Source organism: Castor canadensis, chromosome 14 (genome assembly GCF_047511655.1).
Source record: "Castor canadensis chromosome 14, mCasCan1.hap1v2, whole genome shotgun sequence".
In the NCBI taxonomy this organism is placed as follows: domain Eukaryota; kingdom Metazoa; phylum Chordata; class Mammalia; order Rodentia; family Castoridae; genus Castor; species Castor canadensis.
In genome coordinates, this window is record NC_133399.1 from 113,516,873 (window position 1) to 113,544,617 (window position 27,745).

General features: G+C 44.9%; 1 protein-coding gene across 2 annotated transcripts in view; it reads left to right on the forward strand.

Moving 5' to 3' along the window:
- Positions 1-20,086, forward strand: part of Csmd1 (CUB and Sushi multiple domains 1) — a 1,661,894-nt gene extending 1,641,808 nt beyond the window's left edge. The window contains exons 64-70 of one of the 2 annotated variants that reach the window (XM_074055299.1): positions 291-470; positions 1,722-1,766; positions 4,585-4,746; positions 7,133-7,245; positions 7,888-7,975; positions 13,618-13,750; positions 17,078-20,086. In XM_074055299.1, the coding sequence (XP_073911400.1) occupies positions 291-470; positions 1,722-1,766; positions 4,585-4,746; positions 7,133-7,245; positions 7,888-7,975; positions 13,618-13,750; positions 17,078-17,237 (881 nt within the window). In that variant the 3' untranslated portion in view covers positions 17,238-20,086. The remainder of the gene's footprint in view (positions 1-290; positions 471-1,721; positions 1,767-4,584; positions 4,747-7,132; positions 7,246-7,887; positions 7,976-13,617; positions 13,751-17,077) is intronic. The other variant, XM_074055300.1, reaches the window with a different exon arrangement.
- The last annotated feature ends 7,659 nt before the right edge of the window (positions 20,087-27,745 follow it).

The following is a 27,745-nucleotide window of genomic DNA, read 5'->3' on the forward strand; positions in this document are numbered from 1 at the left end:
TGCTTACAATATATCTTAGTTAGCTTCATCCTTCCACCATTTTACTCATCCCTTCTTCTTGTAATACTTACCCCTCTTAGAATAGTTTCAAAGGTGTCATTGTCCTCTTTTCATACATGAGTACGTATTTCTGCCACATTCACCGTCCTTCACCCTTTCCTTACGTCCTGCCCCCTGCCCCTGGCACCAACCCCCAGACAGGACCTGTTTTACCTTCCTGTCCTTTCTTTCTGGCTCTTGAGCCACTCTGGCGGCCCCTGCATCTCCTCATGGAATAAATTCTCTTCCAGCGCATGCCTGCCGGCAGCCTGAAACCCCAGCACATGCCGATGTGAGAGCAATCGATCTACCTGCTTTTGGCTACACCTTGGTGTACACCTGCCATCCTGGATTCTTCCTTGCGGGTGGATCTGAACACAGGACGTGTAAAGCGGATATGAAATGGACGGGGAAGTCACCTGTTTGTAAAAGTAAGTCACTGATGGAGGCGGGAAAGTACCTTCCTGGAGAGCAGCACAGAGCATCACCTGCCCATCGGGGTGGAGTGCAGGTGTGAGGTCCAAGATGGAGCAGGGTCCTCCATCACTCTGGCTGACCACACTGGGTGCCTGAACAATGTGTGTGGATGTGCACATAGTGTCTGATCCATGCATCAGGGCTGAGAGGACATAGGGACTTTGTTACTTGCTAACTACTCTTTGAGCCAAAGAGAAAGGCTGTTGGGGTAAGGAAAAGCATTCTGAGTTAAAAGAAAAATAATACCCAAGATGTTATCAAAAAATTAATTTCTTAAAAGTGAAAATATAAGGAAATTTGCCCAGTTTCTGCAAATATATAAAAACTGTGATATTTTTAAGTCCACAGGCTGTCTGGTGACAACAAAAGTTTACGTATTCTTGACATTGGTTTTTACAAAGGCAATTAGTATGAAAAGGACGCTTTAATTACTCACAAACCTGAGAGTCTAGAAATGAGATAACAAGTCTGGGCGAGATGTAATGACAGCAACCCTATCAGATTCTGACCAAGCATAGACATGTGTGCCCTAGTACCAAGCAGCTTCGAACAGACACTGGGGGTCAGGGCCTCCTGGACTTGAGCGAGCTTCCTGGTGCCTTAGTCACCGTTCTCCAGCTGGGGACTTTTAGGATACATTTCCCTTGCCCTTTCCATTAGAAAGAGAAGAGTACAAACATCAAAACATAACAATTTGTAGTTTGCTAGAAGACTTAAGAGCTAAGAGATCATAAGTTATATCTAACTTGATAGACTGAGTTAACCAGTATGCAAGGGAAATTACTTGCTGTTTTTCAATATAAAACCATAAATTCATTGACTTCAATAGGGGATTGAACATTTCAGAGGGGTGATGAACTCTTAGTGGTTTTGGATGTACCCTTTAGCGCGAGGCAGTATCCCCCAAATAAGCCATTGGGAACTGATATAAACCACCCTAATTTGCAAGGCTCTCTGTTGTAGCACCGTCAATGAAACACACACCCGATGGGTGCACGCAACTCACCACTGAGCTCAGATTTCCCACAAACACAAGTCTATCCTGCTGGAAATACGTGGGTTTAAAATGGATCTGTGTACAATATTCAGATTTTGTACATTAAGAAAATCTGGAGAAAGGAAAATTGCTTCAATTTGACATTTTTTTTCAACCTGATTCAAAAATTAATGTTTTTGAAAATGATAATTTGTCTTTTTACTTGTAGGTAAAGGACTGAGAGAAGTAAATGAAACAGTTACTAAAACTCCAGGTTTGTATACCAGACCAGTTATAGCTCTCAATCAAGGAAAGTCCTTTGTTCTCTACTGTACTCTGCACAGTGAAACGACTTTTAGCACTTAAATCTCTGAACCCATTGCTCCATGGCAAAGTTAACGCTTCAATTATTTAAAGCACCAAGCCTGCACAGATTTCTCCTCTCTCCCCAGGGATTTGTTAGTGGAATAATAGCACGACATAAAAGGGAGGCCATGGTGGGATTGCTCAGTTGCACCAGAAGAGCCCTGGGCATCACAGGCAGAAATGGACACCCATCTGACCACCCGTGGTATGACGGAGAGCCTTCTAAATAGGGTTGCAGTTCTTCCTCCACAAGGGGCGCTAGCTGGCACATGCAAGGCGTTTGGCAGTGGAAGTTGCCATTTGAGCCCTTCAGACTCAAAGTGGAGCCCCACCTTTTTCAAACACTTCCATAATTCAGGCATCCTGTCTTCTACCATTTTGGTGACAGCCTGCCGTTGTGGCACTTGCCAAACACATCAGGCGGCCAGCCCAAAAGTCCCATTCTTAAGAAAATTGTTCACTACTTGAAATCACTTGGTATAACAGATCTGGGTTATAAATTTGGGGACTACTGCAAAATAGAATGTGTTTCTAGAATAAACTAATTTAGTCATTTAAGCCAGTTTTTTTTTTTTAACCAGAAATAGTAAACCTTTGTAACTATATAAGGTTACTTGACAAGGATTTTCCGTATTTGAGTTTTAACCCTGGTTTCCTGAACAAAAGCTCTATTTTGGAATCAATACAGAAAGAATATTTTCAATGCTATTAATTCAGAATTCCATGCTACACGTTTAATTCTAGATGAGGCAAAATGTGCCAATATGGTTATAGAAATCTCTCCAATGTACACAAAGAAGAAGGAAAACAAGTTCTTACCTTTTGTGGTTATTTCATTTAAATATTACTTACAAATTAAGGGGAAAATCTGAATATGTTTTTCCAGACAACAGTTTCATCAATAGAAAGCACCACAATATGTTTTTGTTGTTGTTTTGTGGTTTTTTTTCTGGCTTTTATTTGCTGGTTTTGTTTTTAGATACTGAAGTACCAGAAATGGTTTTTGTGGGTGCAAATGTGATCATTGCTATCTTTTGTCCTCTCTGAAGGGAAGTTATTAAATATTTCTTTACCAAAGTGGTTCACTCTGCCACAGCTCAAGTAATTTATTGCTGTCTTTGCTTGGACACTGTGAGCAATAAATAAGTCAGATGACAAGGACCCTAGAAGATGGCCTCTCCCCCAGGACTGATGACTATATTTTAGACAGACAAAGCTCCTGTCAGGCACACCCATCTCTGGGATGCACAGTGGGTAACTCTAGTGTACGTTCATATGTTCAGCTCTAATGGAAAACAATTATTTTAGAGGCTCTTCATTTTAATAAAGTAAGTTAAATCACTTTAGGTTGCCAGTCAAAATGAGGGCCTCTGTAAGTCTGCCAATGGACGAGGACAAGTGTTTTAGGTCAGTTACTTATACACAAAGGTCTTAGACAAATCTTTTTTGGGGGGGAGCAGTACTGGGGTTTGAACTCAGGGTGTCACACTCGCAAGGCAGGTGCTCTACAACTTGAGCCACTCCACCACCCCAGACACTTACCTCTTAAATGATGTCATTTTATTGCTCGGTGCCCTTTGTGAGTAGGTTGGGTCAACTCAAAGCCATAGGAGGCTGTCAGATTCTGTTGTTCTGTAAGACAGGTGCAGGAGATAGCATCTGCTGAGAATTCATCATTTCTTACTGTAATTGGATTTGCTAAAAAAAAAAAAAAAACAAACAGTATATTTAGGGAGAAATGAATCCTTAATCCTACCTAATAGCTCAGTGTGCTTTGACCAATTGCACTTAGAGTGAATTTTGTACAGTTAAACGATTTAGGCACAACACATCATAAGGCAGGAAGCAACCAGAGCCTTGCGGACACACTGATGGAGCATTACACACTGTCATACTGCTCGTTTTTATATTAATATCACCAAATTGGCAGAATTTCATACATGCGTATTAACAGAGGTTTGCAAAATAAATTCAGTATTTTTATAAGCAGTGAGAACGAGAGAAAATATCTCCATATGCGTAAGATCTGATGGCTTTCCTGATTAAAGAAGAGTTAGGCCTTTCATTTCTGAATTGAGGCATACAGGAAAGGAGCATTGACGCGAGCACAGCTACCTTCCTTTCACATGTATGAATGGTTTAAACAAAGAGATTAAAGTGGAGTAGAATGAGTAAGAGAGAAAGGGACTCTACTTATGAATTCTGGCCCCCAGGGAATGAAAGTCCACAGTCCTCACAAGCCAGCATCCACCCCAGATCCAGAGATGCCAGCTTTTTGGGTACGAGGAATTCCTGATTGATGAACTTGACCATGTCAATCCCTTTGAGCTTTCCATGGCTGCAAAAGACTAGACCTGGATGTTAGTGAGCTCTCAGTAGCAGGCTCACAGATCAGATTAATACCTCTCACTGAGCACAACTGGAACTAAGCTAAGGTTAGCAGAATCTATTCACCATACCCACTGATCTAGGCGGGTCTGTTAAAATAGGAATGCCTGGGCTTCTAGAAGACTCCCCCACAGAGTCTTCTAGACTCTGTGGATCAAACAACTGATCCACCTGTTTCTTTGGACCTTTATCCACCCTGAGAGGACAGTGCACAGGGTATTCCTGTATTCGTCATTGTGAGAACAGGGTCTCTCACTCCAAATATTATGCCTTCTGTGTTTAAAAGTGTCCTATGTGATGCCTGTGTGTGCTCACCTTCATCTGTTCACCCCTCACAGTTCCCTCAGACGTATTTTTCGTCACTTCGGTGTGGAAGGGATATTATGAGTATTTAGGAAAAAGACAGCCGGCAACGCTGACCGTTGACTGGTTCAATGCCACCAGCAGCAAGGTGAATGCAACCTTCACCGCAGCCTCACAGGTGCAGCTGGAGCTCACAGGTAGGCCCCGAGGTGCACAAGGCACACATCCCTGCCCTATGGGGTCCCAGGCATGAAGCCCTCCAAACACCACGTTGGCTTGGTGTGCAAGGCATCTCGGCACTGTCCATAATCGTGGCTGAGTGGGACTATTTTCTCATTCTGGTGATCGTGGAACTAGTTCAGAAAAGCCAGTGAATGGTCTCCAGAGTGTGTGCTTAGCACGCCAAGCCAAGGCTCTGACACACCCAGATGTACATGTCTCTAAATCACGTTATTTTGACCCCCTACATACATGTTCATCACGAGCTTTGTCACCACACAAGGAATAAAATGACATCCTTAGACAAGAAATTCTGCTTTGTATGTCAGCACTTTTATTTCTCAAGCACTTCACATATATCATCTTTTTCATTCTTGCACAAATTCTTTGACGTAAGTACTTTCATTCGCATACATTTTCTTTTTTACTGGTTTAAAGAAAGAGAGAGAGGGTGGCAAAGAGAAAGACGGACAGTAAGTCCCAGAAAAATTAAGTCACTCTCCTCAGGTGATGGGGAAAGTGGCTGGCAGAGGCAGGATTCGAACTCAGCATTGGGTCCTTGAGCTCATGCTCTTAACTGTTAAGTGCGGACCCCTTCACCTGTGTAGTGATTCTGAATTTCAGCTACATACTAGTTTCCTATACTGACTCCTAAAGTGTGGCTGGTCTCCTTAAATTATCCACAAGTTGCAGCCCTCATTCTAAATGCCAGAGACTCCAGTGTCTTCCTCTCTCTCAGTAGGCAATAGACAGATTCACCATCATTGGGGGGTTTGCTAGCAGCCCCCCACCCAACCCCCACATTCCTCTTCCTGTTTCTGTGGATAGAAAAACATTTAAAGTAGTATACATGTCCAGGATTGGGAGAACTACAATACTTCTGTTCGCAGATGTCAATGGGTGCTTATTTATAAAGTCATGGTCTCTAACCCATGTATTTCCTTGAATGTGCAAATGATTTAGACTAGGAAATTAAATCATAGTCTGCTATCAGGAAAAACTAAGGAGCTTTAAAAAATATTTAAATTCCTTAGTCTTGCATAAATGCATTGGCTACTTTGCCTTGTACAATTGGAGCTTCAAATTTTTTTCCCCAAAGAAAATGCTCCTGTAGGATTTCAGGGCTCCTGATCTCCATGGATCAGTGTTGGGAGATCCATTTCTGGATCTAGGACATTGGAGTAGAGGGTCGGTCCTGCTGAGTCCCAAAGACATACTGACTTCTGGCACTTGGTCTTGAGGTGAGGAGTGAGCAGTGGGGAGGAAAGGAGACGGCGTTTACGGAGCACCTGCCATATGGTGCTATATGGCTGGTGCTGCTGTTTAACCCAAGTAAAAATCTTCATCAGATGAAGTTTGTTATCTCTCCCTGTGTCTCACAGAGCCCAGGTTCAGAGTTTTAGAGGTTAGATGGGTGGCCAAAGACTACAGAGCTGTCATTGTTGGGGAAGAGCACCTGGTGAATTACAACCTGGGCTCTCCTGTTGTCACTGAGCAGTGGTCCCTTCCCACCTGTGTTCTGCCAGCAGAAACAGCTCTTAGGATATTGTAGATTTGCTTTTCTATTATGACTTAGTGAGAATTAATTGCTGCATTTTTGGGAACTTTTTGCACCTGTCTTCTCTGCATATGGGACATGATGAGTTCGATATTATTTGTTCAATATTTGTTCATTTGCATATTTACTTATCTCCTCTTTTGATAGGGAACTAATTGCAAGTACAGCTCACACCCACGTGCACCCTCCCCTACCTCTTTTCCACTGTGTGAAGTGTAGGTGACAGGTGCAGCTGCTCTTGCTCCTTGGTCCCTCTGAGCTCCTCTCTGGGGCTGCCATGTCTGTCCTCTCTCTTTCCTTACCATGCTGCTCCTTGGGTCATACCCACTGGTCATCCGTATGAATTGTTGTATTTAGAGTTAGGGTTTTGATCTGCTTTTCTCTATACTCCTGTCCTTAGAAGCAAAGAAAACACTGATGAAAAATGTTGGTCCTTTTTGTTAGTAGAATTGAATACATATTCCTTTTGCCTTCCTATGGGATAACAGTGTTGAATTTAATGAAGTGGGTTATACCCATATGAGACAGATCCACTCAAAGACTTTAATAAGAAGTGATTTTTAGGGGGAGAAATGGCCTTAACAATGTATGCACATAGGAATAAATGAATAAAGAAAAAAGAAGTGATTTTCAGTGGGGGAAAAATGTTCTCACACTCAAACTTAAAATTAAGAACAAAACTTCTGTTTGAACTTTCTCTGGATGCCATCATCTCTGTACCATATTGTAAATCAGATGAACTAAGTGGCTGAATGGCTGCTTCCCTTGATGCCTCAGTGTGGGACTGACAACATTGATCTTTTCAGGGGTCTACAAGAAGGAGGAGGCTCACTTACTTCTGAAAGCCTTTCATATGAAAGGACCCGTAGATATTTTTGTAAGCAAGTTTGAAAATGACAGCTGGGGACTCAATGGTTACGTAAGTACTCATGCGAGCTGTGCTCCACACCCCTCCTCTCACAAGGGAAGACACTGAGTCTGTGAAATGAGACACAAACTGGCCCAGAGTGAAGGGATTGATAGTGCTGAGGACAAAACAGAGCCTGAGTTCAGGTCCTGTGCCATTAACTCCATGTCCTTCCCACTGTAAGAACATGCAGGTCCAGGTTTTCCAGGACCACCTTGCCTCTGCTCTGTGAGTTCTAAGCCAGTCATTTCCAATTGACGAGCAGAATACTGACATGTTCCCCTGAATATCCTTCTTTACAGGTTAACATTTTGTGCCCTACTCACTGTCTGACAAGGGTACACAATCTCACATGATGTACACCAGCCGGTAGCTGCTACTCTGGGTGAATCCTACCTGACGAGGGTGATTTACTTACTCCGGTGTCCCCTTCAGGAAGGATAGCTACCCTGTAACTGTGTTGTGAGGGGGACTGCCACTTCAAGAGCCAAATTGAGATAGCATTTACTAAGTTACCTGAAGTTCACCTCTATTGATTTCCAATTTTTTACTATAAGGATGTCACACAAAGGATTTTGGAAACATAAAATTGTGCAGTTGCAATGGCCAGTCTCCTTCCTTCTCATGCATCTCTCTTCCTTCCCCTGCACCCAGGTTTCCTCAGGACTGGAGAGGGGAGGGTTCACCTACCAAGGCGATGTACATGGCAAAGACTTTGGGAAATTCAAGCTAGAGAGGCAAGGTGAGCTACCTCTTCCAATTCTGCTAAAGCTAGGGCCAGTTTGACCTTCAAATGTTCCTGCCGAGAAGAAAGGGAACGTTCATGACTTCCAAAGAGAGAGAATAAAAACAATGGAAGGGACTGGTATATTTTAAGACTAAATGCAAAACAGATTCCTTTGACAAGAAAAATAGGCACCAAGTGGAAGCAATGCAATAAATACTTCAGATACATAATGTCTTTACTATACAAATATTTAAAGATAAAACGCAGATGAAATTAATAAAAATAAAACAAAGGAGAAACTCAGTTTTACAATGAGCAAACTGTACTACCCTAAGAACTAAGAGTTGTTTAAGGAAAAGTAAGTGTGGTCAGCACATCTAGGAAAAGGTCTTCAGACACATGTATTATATAAAGTAAGAAAGTTAAATTATTTTTAGTTATCAGAAAGCCAAAGTTTAAAAACGATGGTTTGGGGTTGATACAACAGATATCAAGTCTGTGACCTTGGTGGGGGAGGGAGTGGACGTGGACAACTCAGCAGCCCTCTGTCATCCAACAGGGCTCTCCAGAATTTTTAATGAGGCAAGCGTAAAAACTGGCTTTTGCATATCCAGGTATTTTTGAATCAAGACTATTTTTAAAAGTTAGAAATAAGCTGTGCAGGCTGTAGATGGAGCTTGGTGGCCTGGGTTTGAAGACTGCTAACATCACAAAACTCAAAACCAGCCAGGTTTGTTTTTTTTAAAATAATAACTCCTACATGTTACACATCTGTCATCAAGGAATTGCTTCAATGGATAATTTTATGCAGTGAATTACATTGAAGAGGAAGCGATTTGCTTAGCATATTTCATTCAGGGAATGAGGGCTGTGGACTAACAGGGGAAGCTGTTCTTGAGATGCATGAGAAGAATTCGCTCTACATGGAGAGACCCTCCTTCCTGCTGTCCATCCTCCACTCTGGTTTTCACCTTGGCCATTAAAGAAGGAGCAGCTGAACGATCACTTGGTTTACCTCTTACCTCATCCACTTGCTGTTTTTAGAATGAAAAGTGAGTTGCAATGTTCTCGAGTCATTTCTGAAAGCTCAGTACAGACACTGGGGTTGTCAGAAAGATGAGCCAGATGTGCATTGCTCACCTGGGCTCTGTGCACACAGAAGTCAAGATCCGTGTCTGCACCCGCACACGGGCAACGCATTTGTATCATGAGATTAACACTGTGCTCTTCCTGAATGATGTGGACAGCTTTACACTGCTCTGTAGAAGAGTGTTTACACACTGACATCATGAAGAAGAACACCACGAGCAGGCGCCGATATCAGAGCCACCTTCAGAGAAAAGGAGGAGACCGTGGTGACTGTCACTGCTGAACCCATCTTCCCAGGCCGGTCTCCAGCTCCTGAAGGATTGCTCAGGAAAGACGTAGCAGCCTATATATTAACATACTCAGAAAAGGAGGAGAACCAGAATCAGAAAGGATAATTAGTCATAAAATACTCCCCCCATTCCAAACACGTATCATTAAACAGAAGAGCTTTAACTCATAATGTCAGCAACAGCCGAGAGAATGTTTCAACTGGATTATATTATTTTTGGGTAATGGAGTAGAATAAATGCAGTAGTCCAACACTAATGAAGGGTAAAGTTTTTCTCTTGCTCTAAGCCAAACCCCATAGTCCCTTATTCCCCTTCCGCCCTATTCCCCAAGCCCTATTCATTTTCAGGACACTCTGGTGAGCCACGCAGGACATGTCGATGTCATCTTGGTTACTCATCCCGCTCACAGACCCAAGCTATTGCTTTGCTATTGTAAAATTTCTACACAGCAACCCATTCTTTTTAGCCTGACAAAATGACAGCTCAGGTTGGCAAGTAATCTTTATTCTCCTGTGATCAAGAGCTTATTGTCAGGACCAACAATTTGCTTCACAAAATAATCTGAATCCCAAGCAAGTATCGTATTGAACTAATGAAAGGGGTGATGCTTCCATGACCCTCCAGCCGCCATCATTCATCTCACAGGGAGGCCCAAGGCCTATTTTTGTGGATAAAAACAAACGTCTTCATAGTCTCCAGTCAGTAGATAAACCAAAAGAAAGTGATTTTTCATTGAATGGATATTTGAAGTCAAGCTAATTTGAAAGGCAACTTTAATGTAAAAAACTTGTCAAAGAAACTCAGCAGATATTGGTTTTCTTATTAAAATTGAATGACTGCCCCCACATACAGAATGAGAGAAAATCTGTGAAAACCATGAATCTGACAGTTCACTTGTATGGCTTTGCAATACCGAGACTGATGACTGGCGGTGGAGCAGAGCCCAGCTCTTGGACACAGTATTCCTTAGGGAAAGATGAATCAAAACCTCATGGGACACCACATCGTGAAGTGGTGTAGGACACCTGTGGTAAGGAAGTGAAACAGGTGTGGGCAAGTAGATGAAGGAATTAGAACTCCGACTTTGCCCATAAAATGTGAAATGGGGAGCAACCACGGAGAGCAGTCTGGCAGGTCAGCATCAAACAGTTAAGACCCAGCAATTCCATTCCTACTCAAGGAGCCAAGAGAAACGTGGTCGGGCCAAAACTCATATGCAAATGCGTATAGTAGTGTTTTTCTTAATATCCCAAATCTGAAAATGTCTCAATTTTCCATCAAATAATGAACAAAGGAAAAGTGGTATGTCCCTACAATGGCATATCATTCAGCTTTAGAAAGGAATCTGACACATGATGCAATGTAGACAACCATGAAAACACGTGGCTATGTGAATGAAGCCAGTCATAAATAACCCATTTTGTGTGACCCCATTTATACGCACTGCCGAGAACAGCAAATCCACAGGGATGGGAAGTTGAGCAGTAATCTCCTAGGCTGGACGTAGGGTGACAAATGACTGCTGAGGAGGTCTGGGATTCTTTTATGGGGCAACAGTTGTCTAAATTAGATTGTGGTGATGATCACACCCTGTTGTGACTAGCCTGAAAAGCCACTGAAATGTGTGTACAGGGAAGTGGACAAACTGTACAGCATGTGAAGTTCTTTTAGATAATGCTCTCAAAACAGTTGAATGACTGCGTGGGAATGGTGACACACATGTACCCTCCTAGCACCCGCGAGGCTGAGGCAAGAGGATTGAGTTTGCAGCCAGCCTGAGCTGCATAGCGAGACTCTTGTCACAAAAGACAAGGGCTGGCTCCTCAGGAGGTGAAGACAAGAAAGTTGTGGTTTGAGGCCAGTCCAGGCCAAAGCTGGGCATGGTGGTGCAGATCAGTAACTCCGGGTGCTCTGGAGACGGAGGTGTCAGAATCGTGGTCCAAGGCCAGCCCAGGGGAAAGTACAAGACCCCATTTGAAAAAGTGATAGCAAAAGAACTGGGTCACTGAGAGGCCCTGAGTTCAATCCCCAGTTCCAACAGAAGAAAAACAGAAGAGCCCTCAAGGGCTGGGGACATAGCTCAGTGGTCATATAGCCAAGATGCTTGTCTAGCATGTGCAAGGCTCTGGGTTTGATCTCCAGCACTGAAAAGTTAATAGATAGATAGACAGACAGACAGATAAATAAAAGGTGTGAAAAGATGTTGATATTTATTCTTAAGACAAATATATTTAAAATAAAAAACTATGCAGTTAGATTTGTCAGAGGAGTGGTGATAATGTGGGAAGGACAAGCGATGGCAGGAGGAGACGGGAAGGGGACGCAGTGGTCAGAGATCGCCTGCTGTCCATGTGCTCCTTATGGCCCATAAAATAGCGACTGGGACAGGACTGGCACTCCTTTTAAGCGCGCCGTCAGGTCAGATGCAGCAACACCTAGCAGGATGACTTGTGTCAGGTCGTAATTCCACCTAGAGGTCATCCTGTGTAAGGAGATGCCCACTAATGCAGGGATGCAGATGGAGGACTTGTTGCAATGTTACAGAAAACGCCTGGGAATTGCCAAACGTCCTTCAGCTGTGCACGAGCTAAATAAGCGCTGGCGTGTCCAATCAACAAAGTCCTGCACACCTTAAAAAACTGAGTGTGTGTTTACTGAAGAAACTCAAATAGATGGATGGTTAAGTTCGAGAAGCCACATAAAAGTGTGCACAATATTTTTAATTTTTTAAGACTATCAGAGTGAAAAGGGAGATAACCACAGAGTAATGCTACGTTGTTGGACGGATGCTAGAAATCCCGACACCTGTAAAGGGGTCGAAAGGTAGACTGGGCGAGGGACGATCCTTTAATTTTACCTTCCCTGTCATCTGATTTCGTACTCTTTCGTGTCATTGCACTCAGTACTGTGTCTGTACTGCCCTTTGCATAATTAAAATGAGCTACGTGACTGGGATTAAGTAGGGTCCTCCAGGTACCACAGTGACTGCCGAGTAAGTGTGGTTGTAGAACTCACAGAGACCTCTGCGTCGTTCCGTGCGATGATGTAAGGTCTGTGTTCTGCACACTTTCCACAATTTTATTGACTAAAACTTTTGGACAAAACATTATGGACCAAAGTATAAAGTTTTGTTTTCAGATAATAGGAAATAAGTGTGGTTAATTTCCATAAAAGACACAATTTTTAGAATGAGGCAGGTAGACTCACAGAAATTACAGATGCCTGGAGAATGAGACATGGTGACCTCTCCTGACCCCAATCTCGGAAACGCATCCTGCCTTCTAGGTTCTATGACAGTTCTAGGATTCAAGAGAGAATCAAACCAACAGCACGCTGACTTCTAGTGACCATGGGTTGGGGCGAGCCCTTGCTCTGTGCCAGGCATTGTTCTAAGTGCCTGGGATGCAGTGCCTCATTTAAAGTTTGCATCAGCCTTACACAGCTGGTGTCCTTTGCATAAGGAACCCGCTGCACAGCGCCTCCTCTAGCCACTGGGTGTTACTGCGGCCACCTTTGCTACAGCTGGCAGCATCAGGAATCTCTTGATGTGTCCTCCAGGCTCTGGCACCACCCCAGCCACAGGAATAGATGTGAAACCACTTTGGCTTAGCCTCACTCATTCAAAACCAGTGCCCCAGAAGAAACATTCAAGTGGCCTTGCCGGACTCCCGTGTCCATCCCCTGGAGGCTCCAAAGAACAGAGAAAAAGATTCCAGCATTTCCCCTTGCATGATAATGTGCAAGGATCTCAAAAAGACACACATCAGTTACAAAAGGCCAATCCAGTCCACAAAAAGCCAATTGCACTTGCATATTCACGTGAGGAGAGCAGTACTTTGATACAGAGGGCCAGAATATTTGCATAAGTTCGGTGACTGATATTGTGCTATGTCTGGTCTCAGGACAGGGGAGGGAAACAAACACTCTGCCTGTAGACAAAAAATTTTGAATGCTTTCTGTTGTTTTTGTGCAAATGCAAATATCTACAATTAAAAACAAAGGTCAAGATGTAAACTGAATCATTCGTCTTTCTCACTTGAATGGTGAGCTCTTTCAGGATCTCACAATACCACTGAATGTTAGTACAACTCAGGTCTTGTATCCTGGTCGTTATAACAGATATGAAAGTCTTCAGGAAAAAGTGTCAGTCAGTTACCTTTTGAATTGGAAACTCTACTTCTTATAGAGTTCATAGTCACTCATAAATTTTATTGTAAGTACTGTTTTGTTTAACATAGTATAGTAACTGCAAATTTAAAAATTCCTTCTATCTTCCAGATCCTTCAAACTCCAATCAAGATTCTTCAAATCATTACCAGGGAACCAGCAGTGGCTCGGTGGCAGCTGCCATTCTGGTTCCATTTTTTGCTCTAATTTTATCAGGGTTTGCGTTTTACCTCTACAAACACAGGTACTGCAGAAATGTGATTTATTGGAAAGTGTTTTGAGTGAATGTGAAGTATTGCTTTGAGTGGTGGTGGACACTTGCACTCACATGCACAAGTATTTATTTCATATTGCTTTGCGTGTTCTTTCTCTTGGTACACGAGAGCTTGTGCGCTTTCTTAGACGAGAATGTTCAGATGCCAAGGTTTTCATTTGGGGTTTCCTTTGATTTTGTCCTGCTTTTTCAGTAGGGCACATGTGAGTCATAAGTTTTAAAGAAGTAAATTCCTGAGCTAAGCACAGCATGCTTTGCCAGGCAGCTGTGGAACATTGAGAAGGAGCTGACCTCGTCAGAAGGAGGCACAGGATGGTCCCCACGGCCCTTTTCACTCTATGCTCCTAGGATTTATTCATCTTTGTCTCATCACCTCCTTCAGAAAATAAAAACTGTGCTGTTCTCATGCATCAAACAATAATATCTATTCAATAATATATTCTATCCCCTAAAAAGATGCCCCAATTAGTATTAATTTGCGAATCTCTATTACTTGGAAAATGTCAAAACTTGGAGGAAAAGAACTTTAATGGACAGTCTCCTTTTCTTTGGGTTATTGTGGATACGGAACAATTTAATGTTTGTGGAGGAATTACAAATTCCTCGCACATGTCTATATGGATGATATGCTACATGTCAAATTGCTCTAAAATACAATTTTGAATTGCAGCTTTCCCTACAAACAATAACAAAAATCATGGTACCCTGGAATAAGGTTAAAATATATTAAATGTCTCAATTGTTTTTTGTGTAATACACATATTTCTACTTCATCCTGGTTTCAAAACCAAATCCAGCATGGGATAAATACTATTAATACCCCATGGAACACCTTCTCTAAAAAGTGCTTTCTTAAGTTTTTTAAAATATAAAATGGTAAGAATAGCACTTTAGACTTCTCTCCTCTCAGCAGTCTTCACTTTTCTGTAGTCGGCAAGGTTCTCACTTTAAAATAAAACCTGAGGAAACATGGCATTGTAAACGCCCAGCGGGCATTTACAAAATTAAAGACTGGCACACCTGTGTCATTATTTGCTTTCATTTTGAGGGAAAATATGCTGTGGACACAGCACTGGTGAGCCTTACCCTCAAATTTCTGTTCAGGGCTGGATTAAAAGTCAACAAATGTAGACATTTAAGCCATGGCCTACTCCAGTACCATGTCTTGATTGGAAGTGTGTCTCTTCTTAAAGAAGAAATTAAATTAAAATTAAAATTAAGTTAAAAATGCATCAGCTTTCATAAGTTTCTCTATGGAGACACAGGCAGGAGGAATACGTAATTCCTACAAATTCAGTGTTTCTCTTGGCATCCGCATTTCCCCCAAGAGAAGGGTCTAACTCCTCAGGGCAGAATCCCAGTCTCTGACCCTGTCAGGTGAGTCAGAGTCCCCCGAGCCCCTCTCAGGCCTTGAGCCCAGCTGGACTTTATCTCGTCAGAGAGCCCGGCCTCCATGTTCCTGGGGATGAGAACATGTACATGGGTCTGAGTGTCTTGTCCTTTGACACGGTAACCACAGGCAACTGCCTACATTCATCTGTATGTGAAATATGACTTCAGATTATATCTTAATCCTAAAACAGGGTGTCATGGGCCGTATGTGGCACCATTGCAGCTTTAGTCTGCAAACCCTGGGGGCCTCCCATGGCTCCGTGGTGAGGTGTCTTATGAAGGAAGCCTAGGTACGGCCCTCACACCACAGCGCCAGCAAGGAGGGCAGCCTCACCATGTTTTTTTATGAGGCTCCTCTGGTCTGGAGGCCATTTGATGTTATGGTGTTGGGGCCTCCATCCCAATCTGAGAAGCCAGGAGGCTGAAAGTATTAAAGGGGCTCTTCTCCATGCTCTCAGGAGGTCGCTGTGAAAGCCACTGTGGCTCACAGATGGGCAGGTCCCTCAGTTCCCTACTTCCCTGCTATACGAGGAAGGTGGGAATTTTTGCAGAAGCAAGCAAGGAACCCCAGAGCCTGGTTGCCAGGCCTTTATTAGTCATGTTCTTCCCAGGAAAGCCACCAAGCCCTTCCTTTCTCCCCACTGTCTTCTCAGCCCTGCAGACTGAAACAGGTCCAAAGTGCAGACTTGTATTTCTCCAGATAAGACCGTGTTTCTACTCATGCCTGACTCCCTTTCACTCCCTGTGGACTGGGGGCATTTTGTCAGCCAAATCCCAGGTCCTCAGCATTCATGAGGCCCATGTCATCTCTGCAGGCTCTGCCTGCCTCTCTTCCAACTCTGGTTTGTGTCTCTCCCTTGTAGTGAGTCAGTGGGGTCCTTCGTGGTCCCTCGAGGTCCCAGTGACTGAGCACCAAATTCAGCCAGGCCTCTACTCAGTAACACTGGACTGAATTTGTTTACTAACTTTTGCTGCCCAGGCGTGTTCCACGTTCAATGTCAATGACATCTCTGACTCCAAGGGCCACTGCAAACTGGTGTTCTGCTGCCAGAGGCGTGTTTCCTGAGGGTCACACACTTTTCGTGTGTCGGTTCCTTCGTGTAACTTGAGTCATTCAACTAGGAACTCACACAGGCAGAAGTCTCTCAGGTCTGCATCAAGTGATGTCAGTGTGGCTGTTTACATTAAAATCCTATTTTTACAGCTGCCATATTTTTCTTACTTATTTTTTCTGGAATCAGGGGGAAAAAAAGAGCCAGACCAGAAATACTTAGATATGTTTTCAATCTAAAAATCTTCTAATCTCTAAACATAGATTATACATAAAAGTTTTTGTTTAATCACATGACTTAAAAGTATATTTTAATAACAAGTGTAGTTTGTAAAATGCACAAACTCATTTTACCTGACCAGACATTTAATTGCCTTAGAAAAAATGACTAACATGTAGTGACTGTTGGTGATGACTAACTAAAAAACGGTAATTGTAAATTAGATTAACCCCACAGGTAGACATCCCACAGGTGGGTGTCCTCTAGGTGGGAGTCATACTTTCCATCTGTTTTTTATAAAGTAGTAAAAAGTTTGCTGAGTTCACCAAAGCCTGTGGCTTATCAGTGATAGATGGATGCCCAACTCCAAATCCACCCCACTCTACCTTCAAGAGCTTTCCAGTTCCCAGGAGCGTTTGTAGAGCCCACGGTTAATTCTTTGCCTTTGGAAATTGCTTCCACTTTTAAAGGCTGGCTTAGGTAAGTCAGCACTGGCAGGTGTGCACGGTGCCCCGCCAGTGCCCTCCTGCACTACAAGCCTACTTCCCACTCCTGAGTCAGTCGCCTCACGCACACGGTCCCGCACACGGGCTAAAACTGGGCTGTAACTCTGTGCTCCCTCTTTTTCTTTTAGAACAAGACCAAAAGTCCAATTCAACGGCTATGCTGGACACGAAAACAGCAACGGGCAAGCCTCATTTGAGAACCCCATGTACGACACAAACTTAAAGCCCACAGAAGCCAAGGCTGTGAGATTTGACACGACTCTGAACACAGTGTGTACAGTGGTATAGCCCTCGGCACCCTGCAGGACCGACCCATAGCCATACCTCTGACGGACAAGCAGTAATTCCTTTGGTGCCATATTCCACTCCCGCTTCTAGTTTGCTTTGCTGCCGCGACCGACCTCCACCACCGTCTCCTGGCAAAACCGCAGCGGGAATTTCCACTCAAACGCATCTCCCTTCTGAACGCGGGTTCGGAACCCCTGGCTGCGTCCTCGGACACAAGGCACAGTGCAGGAGGACTGGCGGGCCGGCGGGCATGGGGTACTCAGTGCCTCAGGCTCTCGGGGCTCTGTGCGGCTGGCATGTCTCCAGTGTAGCCTTCTGGACACGGGACATATCCTTTGGTTGCAGTGACAAAATGCTAGCAACTCAATATGTGGTTTTTGTTTCCTTTTTAACCCCCATGGACGTGAATCCTCTAAAAGGAAAAGCATTCCCGATGAAGACACCTTTCTGACAGACGCACACACTTACAGATGCTTCACTCTGTCCTCCCTGAGACCTGACAAGCTTTGTGGACCTCTTGGCTCCCGTGAGAGTCCACCTCTAGGGACATTTGCAAATCTCCCAGTCAGCTGTTCTATTGCAGAATTTTTGATGCACAATTTTTTGCACTAGTGTGTTAGGAACGACTGAGTAAGATTCTGATAACAAATAAACTATTTACACAGGGTTTATACACACTACCCATTGTACATAGCATCCTTTTGTATGGCCAAGCTAAGCATCCCACCGTCAGTCGAGTTGAAGTGGAAGGAAAAGAATCCCCAGACACTGCACAGATTTTCAAAGGAGATTTCTTTTATCATCACTTCTATCACCTTGGTTTCTGTGTTGACTTCCTTGATGATGTCCGATGATAACAAAGAGGCCTTTTATTTCCCATGTCTTCTTCCCAGCACTGCCCCTCATGTACCACAACACAGCAGGGCGTTTGCAGCGCCCCCATTTGCCTGTACAGATGTGAATAGTAATTTATTTTAGCTAGCTCGAGAGCTCGTGGGTGTCAGCTCACAAGGCAGTCTTCCCTTCTGCATTGTCATTTCCTTCCTTTCTCTGTGACATCACTCTGACACTGCGTTGAAAGACAGTACGCCACAGTCGCACCTCGAACTCAGTGGAAATCGTTCAGGATCAAACTCCGAAGTGTTCCTTGGAGGTAAGGAAAGGTTCTGCACGCCGTCCCCTCATGACGACCTCGTTCATGTGTTAGCTTGCCTCTTGTTTCACGCTTTAGAATTCCAGCCAGAAAAAGTCATTTCGGTGATGTCCAAGCTTAAAGTTCCTCCTAGGTGTGAATTGCGGTATGAATAAAGAGAGGCCGTGTTTCCCCACATGGTGGAAGTCAAAGCATGGATAAGAGACGGGACCACGAGAATGTTCTGCAACAAATTCAAAGTGGAGACCATGTTTATTTTTATTTATACTTGTTTGATAAAAGTATTTTTGGAAAGATAATGCTTATTTTATTATTTGATGTTTGACTACGTATCCCACATGTTAGAAATGTCCCTTTGCACATTTTAGAAGATTCTATGGCTAGAAATGCCAGGATCCCCCAGCTGGCCTCCGGTTTGCTGTGGCGAATACGCTCGCCCTAGCTCTAAGATTGACATAGGCGTCTATCTACTGAGTGATTAGATGCACGTCCTCCCCAGGAGGAATGGGGCGCGGAGTCCATCAGGCTGAGAGCCTGTCCCTCTGGCAGGCGCACGTTAGGTCTGTCACTCGGTAGGGTCTCTTGCCCACCCTCTACCCCATTCTCGTGGGAAGGGGCAGTGCTGTGGGGAAGCTGCCTGGCCTCTTCTGGGGGCAGCTTTTTCTCTGGGCTCCCCATTGCTGGATTCTCCATGGTTATGCTGGCTCTCGGCACGTGGTGCTCTGGCCTTCCTGCCAGCATCTCTGCAGAATGGCTGTGACCGCAGGGACCCTGCCTGGCTGCTCTGGGCAGCTTAGCTGGGGTCGGCAGGAGCCGTGTGCCTCCCCAGGCACTGAGCTGAAACGACCTGCAAATGTCAGAAGGCTTGAGGCTGGGTGTGTGCGAGGGAGAACAGGGTCATATACATATTCGGTGTATATATATACATAGATAGATATTGTACATATCTGAGTTTGAGTCATTCAAACTAGGTGCAAAATGCTGACTTCAGAGTCTGAATTAATGTCTCTCCTACATCCCTGACCTGCTTGCCGGTCAATGACGTTAAAAGGCAGGACACATCCACACAGAAACCACATATCAGAGTAGTAGTATTTCCTTTGTGTGCAAACTGTCCCACGGTTGCCAGTTGGGAGCATGGAATTTTCAATCAACACACAGAGCTTGAGTGGGATTCTCCGTGAGGATCCGCTAGCTTCTCCCTGGGGTGGGAGTGGAGTTTCACCACCTCGTCCCTGTCCCCGAGGTGCTGAGGACCAGGTAGGGCAGGCAGTCAGGCACGGGCTGGCTCCTCGAGGTCTACCAGACTCTTCCCCCGCGGGCAGAGCACAGAAGGGGAAGTGACTGCGGTCACATGCGCCGAAGCTGTCCATGCTGCTGCTTGTCTCACCCATCTTGCCTTCCTTCAGGCTAGCTGCAATAATTTTTTTCTTCTGTAAAATATTTTGTAAACAACGACAACAAAAAGCTATTATAAAAAAGGGGAAAAAGAAAGTTGGTATTATGATCAGGAAAAAAACCCATTGTCACCGCCACACCCGCCTTCCTGTGTCTCCACATGCTGCTGTTGCCAAGTAGGTGCAAAAGACCTTTTTGTACAGAGATATATTTTTTATGAAGAATTTGTAAAATTATTAAATATGCTGTAATTTTTTGATTAATGTAGGTAAATTGTTAAAAAAAAAATAAATGTTTTTACAATACGAAACTGTAATTTTCCCAATAATGTAAAATGTATCTTCTCTAGCTGATTTTCAGTTCCAATCCTATGACAACGTTATTCATATTAAAGTGGCCTGTCAAAATGAACAGGATCATTTTTGTCAAAAAAAAAGTTATAAAGAGAGTGTAATATAGCCTGTGCAACGCCACCTATCTTTAAAGCAAATCAGAGTTCTAATTAAATATTTAATTTTAGATTTCTACCTTGTGTCTGAATTTATTTTAGCTTAATACATAGGTGTTAAGTAGCCTGGGGGGAACATCGGTGTTCATAGCCAATCCACACCATCGTCATGGCCACTGACCACGCTGACGAGGACCCATGACCCACGGAGCAGTGACAGCCAAGCTGGCTGCTTTGTTGCGTGTTTCCAGTAAAAAGCAAAATCAAGACTGTGGTTCTAGGGTTTCTTTCCCATTTGGGAAGTCTTTTCGTGAGCTTTCACAACACTGAAAAATGACATTAAGAAGATCATAGACATTGGTGACAGAACTTGTGCAAGGCACAAGAAAAGCACCCACCCCCTCCCCCCGCCCAGCATGCAAAGGTCCCGCTGCTGGACGGAGACGGAACGGTGGCTGTGTGTCCTCCGTGGCCTGTCCAACCCAACATGCTGTGTGTGACGTTCCGACTTTCCTGAGAGTCAGGTTATTAACACAGTCAGTAAGTTATTAACACGGCTTGGGCTTCCACCTTCCGCTCTGGGGCCAAGGGGGTCCCCGGACCCTGGAGCTGTGACTTGTGAGTGTTGTCCCCACACTCACAACCCAGCAAAGCAGGTCCTGCCAGTTTCATGTCAGTGAGGAAGTAGAAACTCAGAGACCCAGCTCACTTACCCTAAGACACACGTGCAGAACTGAGGTTGGAGGTCAGTGTTCTGTCATCATGACATGCTTCTTTTTCACTGAAAATCTCACATTACTCAATTCATCAGTGTTACTTTTTTGTCGTTGCAATCACAAGTGTTCTGAATATTTCTGTCATTCTAACCACCAAGCATCGCCCCTCTTCATTTGGTAAATAATATAATTACCTCAGGCTAAGAACCCATCTACTCAGGAGGAGCTCGGTTCAAGGCCAGTTCAGGGAAAAAGGTAGTGAGACCCCCATCTCCACTAACAAGCAGGGCATGGCAGTATGTGCCTTTAACCTCAGCTACATGGTAGTCATAGGTAGGAGATTCGAGGTCTGAGGCTAGCTCTGGACAAAAGGACAGGACCCTATCTGAAAGAAACTAAAACATAAAAGGGCTGCGGGGTGCGTCTCAAGTGGTAGAACATTTGCCAAGCAAGCATGAGGCCCTGAGTTCAAACCCCAGTACCACCACCAAAAATATCTGTATACATATATCTTTGGCTGAAAGGCTAGCAAGAGTTAGCTATTCTCAGAAGGGAGTTTGTCCGTCTGTCTTATGTTATTTTTCTTCCAAGTCTTTTACAGCATTGTTTTCTTTATCATGACACTTATTTTAGGGAATGATGTCCTGTTTTTCAGTCTGTGAGGTCTACTTAGTCTGTGGACTCTGTAACTAAACTAAGTTCTTAACTTGGGGAAGACCCAGCAAGGGATTGAAGACAGCGTTCGTGTCACCATCTCAGGGCACTGAGAGGACCCCGCCTGAGCTCCGGCAGCCCTGACACTTCCACTGTTAGGTCCGCCTGGGGTTGGTCGCTGAGGCGCTGGAAGCCCGGGGGTCTTCACTTTGGCCTGTGTCTTAACAGACTCTGGAGTTTGGATCCAGTGGAGCTTCCTGCCCAGACACACCGAGGCTAACGAGCGTCTTGCCGGTACAGCACAGAAGCTGGAGCCTCCCGCAGAGAAGTGTGGACAATGTTCAAGTCAGAGCTACATGGGTCAGCGTGGATGGACCCCAACACGCCAAAAGAGCCAAAGTTGCTGAAGAAATCAGACCATATGATTTCTTGTAGGAAAATGGCTAAAAACCATGCAGGTTAATTTCACTTATGGTAAAGTTATCATAACGCCTGGAATGGCTGGATGTCACAGACAGGTTGGTCATTATTCCTGAAGAGGGTGTGAGAGGAATGGGAGGAAGGATGGACGATGGGGCTCAGCCAGGTACCGATCAGTGTCATTTAATGACAGATTGAGAATATCATAAACCTCGTATGGTGGTGAAGAAATCACAGGAAAATAGATTGTCTGTCTGTCTATCCATCCATTATCTCTACCTATCCATCTATCACCTATTGATCTATCCATCTCATCTGTCTATCCATCCATCCATCATCTATCATCTCTCTCTCTCCTATCGTCTATCAATCATCTATTTATCCATCATTATCATCTACCTACTATCTCTCTATCTACCGCTCCTCTATCTGTATCTAGTTATCACTTATCCATCCATCTATATTTACCTGTCAATCTAATGGTGGTTCTACATCCTATCAGTTTAGACTCACCTGTATCTAAATGTTTACATCTATGTATAATCTGTCATATATCTACCTAATCATTTATTTTTAAATTATTTATTTAAAACACAAAATATTACCTGTGACAAAATTTTCAGGTTCCTTCAGGCTGATTTTGTTATGCGCCATGTCAATTTAGGTCTGAAATATTTTCTGCTTTCAATTCTAAATTAATGGCCTGAAGTCAGTGTCCAGAGCTTTGCGTCACAGCTCCACTTCTCTTACCTCCGAGAACTGTGGTGACCACAGGACCCCCTTGCTGTGCGCTGTACACTGGGGATGCCAGGGTCATCTCTCATTTGTAAAGGACATTAGCTCGTGGGGAGCTGGTGAAACTATTCCTGAGCATCATGAAGGTTGAATCCTGTGATGGACGTGTATGGTGGAACATCGACCAGAGACAGAGATCCTTGAAGTTGTAGAGAAGAGGAAATCTGCACACTTTCAAAAGGGTATGGTCTGAGGTAACCCTCTTAGCCAGAGGATGTGGCTTTAGGGAACACGTGAAGGCATGTAGAAGTAGGGCCTGTGGGGTGAGTAGGGTCACTGAACAAGCACCCCAAGATAGGATTGCATCTGTGTAAGAGGGGACACTGGGGATCTGACTTTCTTCTCTCCATCATGTGAGCATCCAGCAAGGAACAGGACATTTGCAGTCTAATGGGCCCACCCCTGACCTGACCCCACCTGACTGACCATCCTAGCACCTTGATGAGGGCTTCCCGCCACAGCTTCTGATCAAGCACCACGTCCGCCCCTCCCAGCCCCTGCGATGCCTCTGCCAGGGATGCAGCAGTGAGAGGACCTGCAGGCGCTGGAGCCCTGACCAGGAACCTCTCAGCCTTAGCTGTGAGCGCTTCACAAACTGCTCCTTCTCACGTCTCCTCCAGCTGCACAAAAGGGACAGTGATGGCAGGTGGTTTCTGCTCCTCGGTTGCAATGCCTGGAAGCCTTTGGCCTTCATAAGCGTGTGGTTGGAGCGAGAGCCTGAGGGAAGGGAGGTCAAGCCACCTAGGAATGGGTTGGGTATGAGGCAAAGTAATGTATCAGTGGGAACTTTGTAGTGTTTTCCTGCACTCCGCTGGAGAGAGGAAGAACTTTGACTGCAGTCAGGTACACAGCAGGAATGGATTGCCCAAAGTACACTGGTTGTTCCAGAAAGACCTGTGACACTGTCAGTGAGGGCTGTTCCTCAGAACGAGCTTCTCTTTGCATGGGTGAGGCTTCCACCTCCTTCACTCTGTCCAGACAAACACCATGTGGAATCTCACCTTTTTGATGGCAATACAGAAATGGTTTTATAGATTTAGTGGACGTGGTGGAGTACAAACAATGCATAATGAACTCTGAACGTTGAGTTGGACTGGTAAGGCTGACAGGTGGCTCTCACACCTAAGCTGACCAGCTGAGACACTCCAAGGGCTCTGCTGACTTCCTAGTCTTTGATATTAAAGCCAACAGGGCCAGTGACACCCTCACCTATGTGGGGACAGAGCCACCATCCCTGCTGCAGGGAAAGGTAAGCAGTTCTTGAAGGACTGCTGACCCCACTACACTCCTGTGCAGACCAGGGTCTCTGAACTGCTAATAAACGTCCCTATTTTTAAGAATGCAAAGAATGGTGCGCTCTAAAAAACTTGCCAAAAATTAAAATATCAATTTTGTTCTACTTTTATTTGGTTGGTAGATGTAAGAATCAGCTTAGGTCAGGTCTTTTCTGTCAAAGAATTTAATCAGTAATAACCACCTCACTAAATCGCATCCCAAACATTGCTCCATGGACTCAGCTTAATGGGATGAAAGTTTCTATTAAAAACAAAGTGTTGTTATCCTCAGCAGGGCAAGAATTCTGCTAGATGCCCTGGTCTCGAGTCGATAACCAAAAAACGGTAACTTTTAAACTTCTTCATTCCCAAAGACCACTCCTAACTTGGCCCCTTTTAAATTAGCCAAGTGTATAGACTGTGAGCCCAAACCTGTCCGATCCAGGGGCAGGAGAGGGACAGCATGGAGTCAGATAAAACCCCGGCCGACTTTCTGCCCGACATGCTTGCTTCCCAGACTTCCTGGTGTGCACCCTTCTGCAGAAGTAAATTTTGCCTTGCCTATTGACATCTGAGTAGCGTTGTCACTTTTGTGACATCCCAATGTCTTAAAGATATTTCTTTCTTTTTTTTTTTTTTTTTGTGGTACTTGGGCTTCAATTCAGGGCCTTCACCTGGTGCCACTCCACCAGCCCTATTTTTGTGATGGTTTTTTTTTTTTTCAAGATAGGATCTCGAGAACTATTTGGCTGGGCTGGCTTCAAACTGAGATCCCCCTGATCGCTGCCTCCTGAGTAGCTGGGATTACAGGAGTGAGCCACCAGCACCTGGCTCTTAAAGATATTTCTAACAGTAGAGATGGGGATTTTTGAGCACAAGGCGTTGAGAGGCTGAGTGGAAAACAGGTGTTCACTCACATTCCTGGTGGGAATCCAGATTTGCACTTTATGGAGGTAATTTCCAGAAATCTAGTTCAACTCTCAAACCCTCCCTCGCGCCTGGTCTCAATGACTTGACCCACGTCCCGTCCCAAGGATGGGCAAGGCTGTGGAAACATTCAGTAGTGAGGTACAGGAAGCGGGGTTAGAAGACACGCTACAGAAATGATGCTTCACATGTCAACCAAACAGCGCCGACTTGTGTCACCAGGACATTGGCTGATGTATGAGATTTGCTTTAGGAGACAAGCTGGGCTCGTGGCTCTGACCGAGGGGCTCTAGCACACACACCTCGGGTGCACCTGCGTTATTAGGGAAGCTACTTGAGAAGGGAGCGGTGGTTTTCCTGCTGCAGCTGCAGAGGGTGGAAAGTCTCACATTTCACCCTGTAAACGTCTGTAAGCTAAAATGCGCACAATACCTATTCAGTCCATTGAATCCAGATGCCTAAGTCAGAGGACAATGGTCAGCTGTGACGGTTGTCCTGGCAGGAAACATGAGCTGGTCACCAGCAGAGGAAGGCAGACAACCCCGGTTTGGACACCACTGTCCTTTTTAGTCTTTGCTCTCAGAAACTAGCTGGGCCATTTTGGACTTTGGGAGGTTAATCATTTCATGGAGGTGAGTCATCCACCCCGGGAGGAAGAAGATCCTGGATGCCTGGGAGACTGAGCGTTTCCAGAATAGCCCATGCTTTCTCGCCCGATGGTGCCCAGAAGCAAAGTCCAGCTAAAACTCCCGTCTCACTTCTGCTTGGCATTCTGTGCGTTTGGCAAACATTACGCAGGCTGTCTCAGCGCTAGGAGCAGAAGTTGGGCCAGTCAGGATGCAAAGAGAGTCATAACCACATTCGAGGCTGGCACCCGTTGGATATTGATAAACCACATCCCAGAAACCCTTCCTGCCCAGACACAGGCTCACCCCGACGAGAGGTCCCCCAAACCTCAGAGCTCTGCAAAACCAACACATTTAACGAGGGTTTGTGGCGTTTCTACCCAACGTCCAAACTTAGGTCAGGTTCAGGAAGCTCAAAATTAGTGAGACAGAGACCATGCTCCCCAGAAAATGACAGTCCTGGGAGAGACAGACGTGTGGACACACGGCTATGATACAGCACGCTCGATACGTTTTCTGGATTTTTCACGAGTAAAGCGATATGTACCCGTGTGAAGTAATGTCTTAACAACTTTGGAGGCAGAACAGATGGAAAGACTATCAAGGCAAGCTTTTTAGGAACTCCCAGCTACCCTGACACCCTTTGCCTCCTTAGTTGATGAGCAAAAATAAACTTAAACTTGGGTTAACATCACTATTTTCCTTCTTTTGGCTCAGTGGACCCCAAAACTTACAGACAGTAAATGATTTGGAAACCCCAGAGCCAGTCCTGCATGTGCTCCCAAGGTCTTCACTCTTCCTGAGATGTTTCTTGGCTTCTCTAGAAACTGCTGTTGTCAAAAATGGCTCATCTAAGAAAAGGCCAACTCTCTTGGTGCATTTGCCTGTGCCTCATGACTGCAGACTAGCTGCCACTGCTCTGGTCGCCACGGAAGGCAGAAAGTTCCAAAGGCACTTGAAAGGGGGCTTGTAGGGAAAAATTGCCAATAGCTACTTTCTAATCTTTCCCATTAAGAAAGCTATAAATTTAGGCTTCTCTCTCCCACCACCACCTCCAGCAGACATTAATTTCATCTCAGCTAGAACTGGGCCATGGGCTGCTCACAGGGGTAAAGGAAGCCGAAAGACACAAAACACAAATTCTGAGTATCATTAGGGCTCATCACCCAGAGACAGGTCAAAATTCCCATTACAATTTTCATATTAATGGGAACAAAAATAAAGCAGATGAATTGCTTTAAGATGTTTCCTTCCATTGGAGGTAAAATTATCCCCACGTTTTCCCCTCTGAAGAAAGGTGACCCTTTGACCTCTAGCACAGATCCCTTCTCACTCAGCAGTTTTGCCTCATTGTCAGGTCTCTTTTGATGTTTTAGGCTGTTCTCTTCCTCTATCTCCTCCATCTCCTCTTCCTCCTCCTCCTCCTCCAACCCCTCCTCCTCCTCTACCTCCTCCATCTCCTCTTCCACCTCCTCCATCTCCTCCTCCACTTCCTCCATCTCCTCCTCCTCCACCAGTTCCTCCTCCTCCTCCTCCTCCTCCAGTTCCTCCTCCTCCTCCAGCTCTTCCTCCTCCTCCAGCTCCTCCTCCATCTCCTCCATCTCCTCTTCCACCTCCTCCATCTCCTCCATCTCTTCTTCCACCTCCTCCATCTCCTCCTCCACTTCCTCCATCTCCTCCTCCTCCTCCAGCTCCTCCTCCTCCTCTACCTCCTCCATCTCCTCTATCTCCTCCTCCACTTCCTCCATCTCCTCTATCTCCTCCTCCAGCTCCTCCTCCTCCTCCTCATCCTCCAGTTCCTCCTCCTCCTCCAGCTCTTCCTCCAGCTCCTCCTCCATCTCCTTCTCCTCCTCCCCATCTCCTCATGTTCTCCTCCACCTCCTCCATCTCCTCTTCCTCCTCCTCCTCCTCCTCCAACCCCTCCTCCTCCTCCACCTCCTCCATCTCCTCCTCCATCTCCTCAATTTGGGACTTTTAAACAAAAGGACACATAGAACAAAGTTTATGAGTACATTTCTTGACTGGTTTATCAAAATTCAAATTCCTTCCCAGGTAGGGCAATGGTCATTGATTTGCGACCTACCATTATACAACATA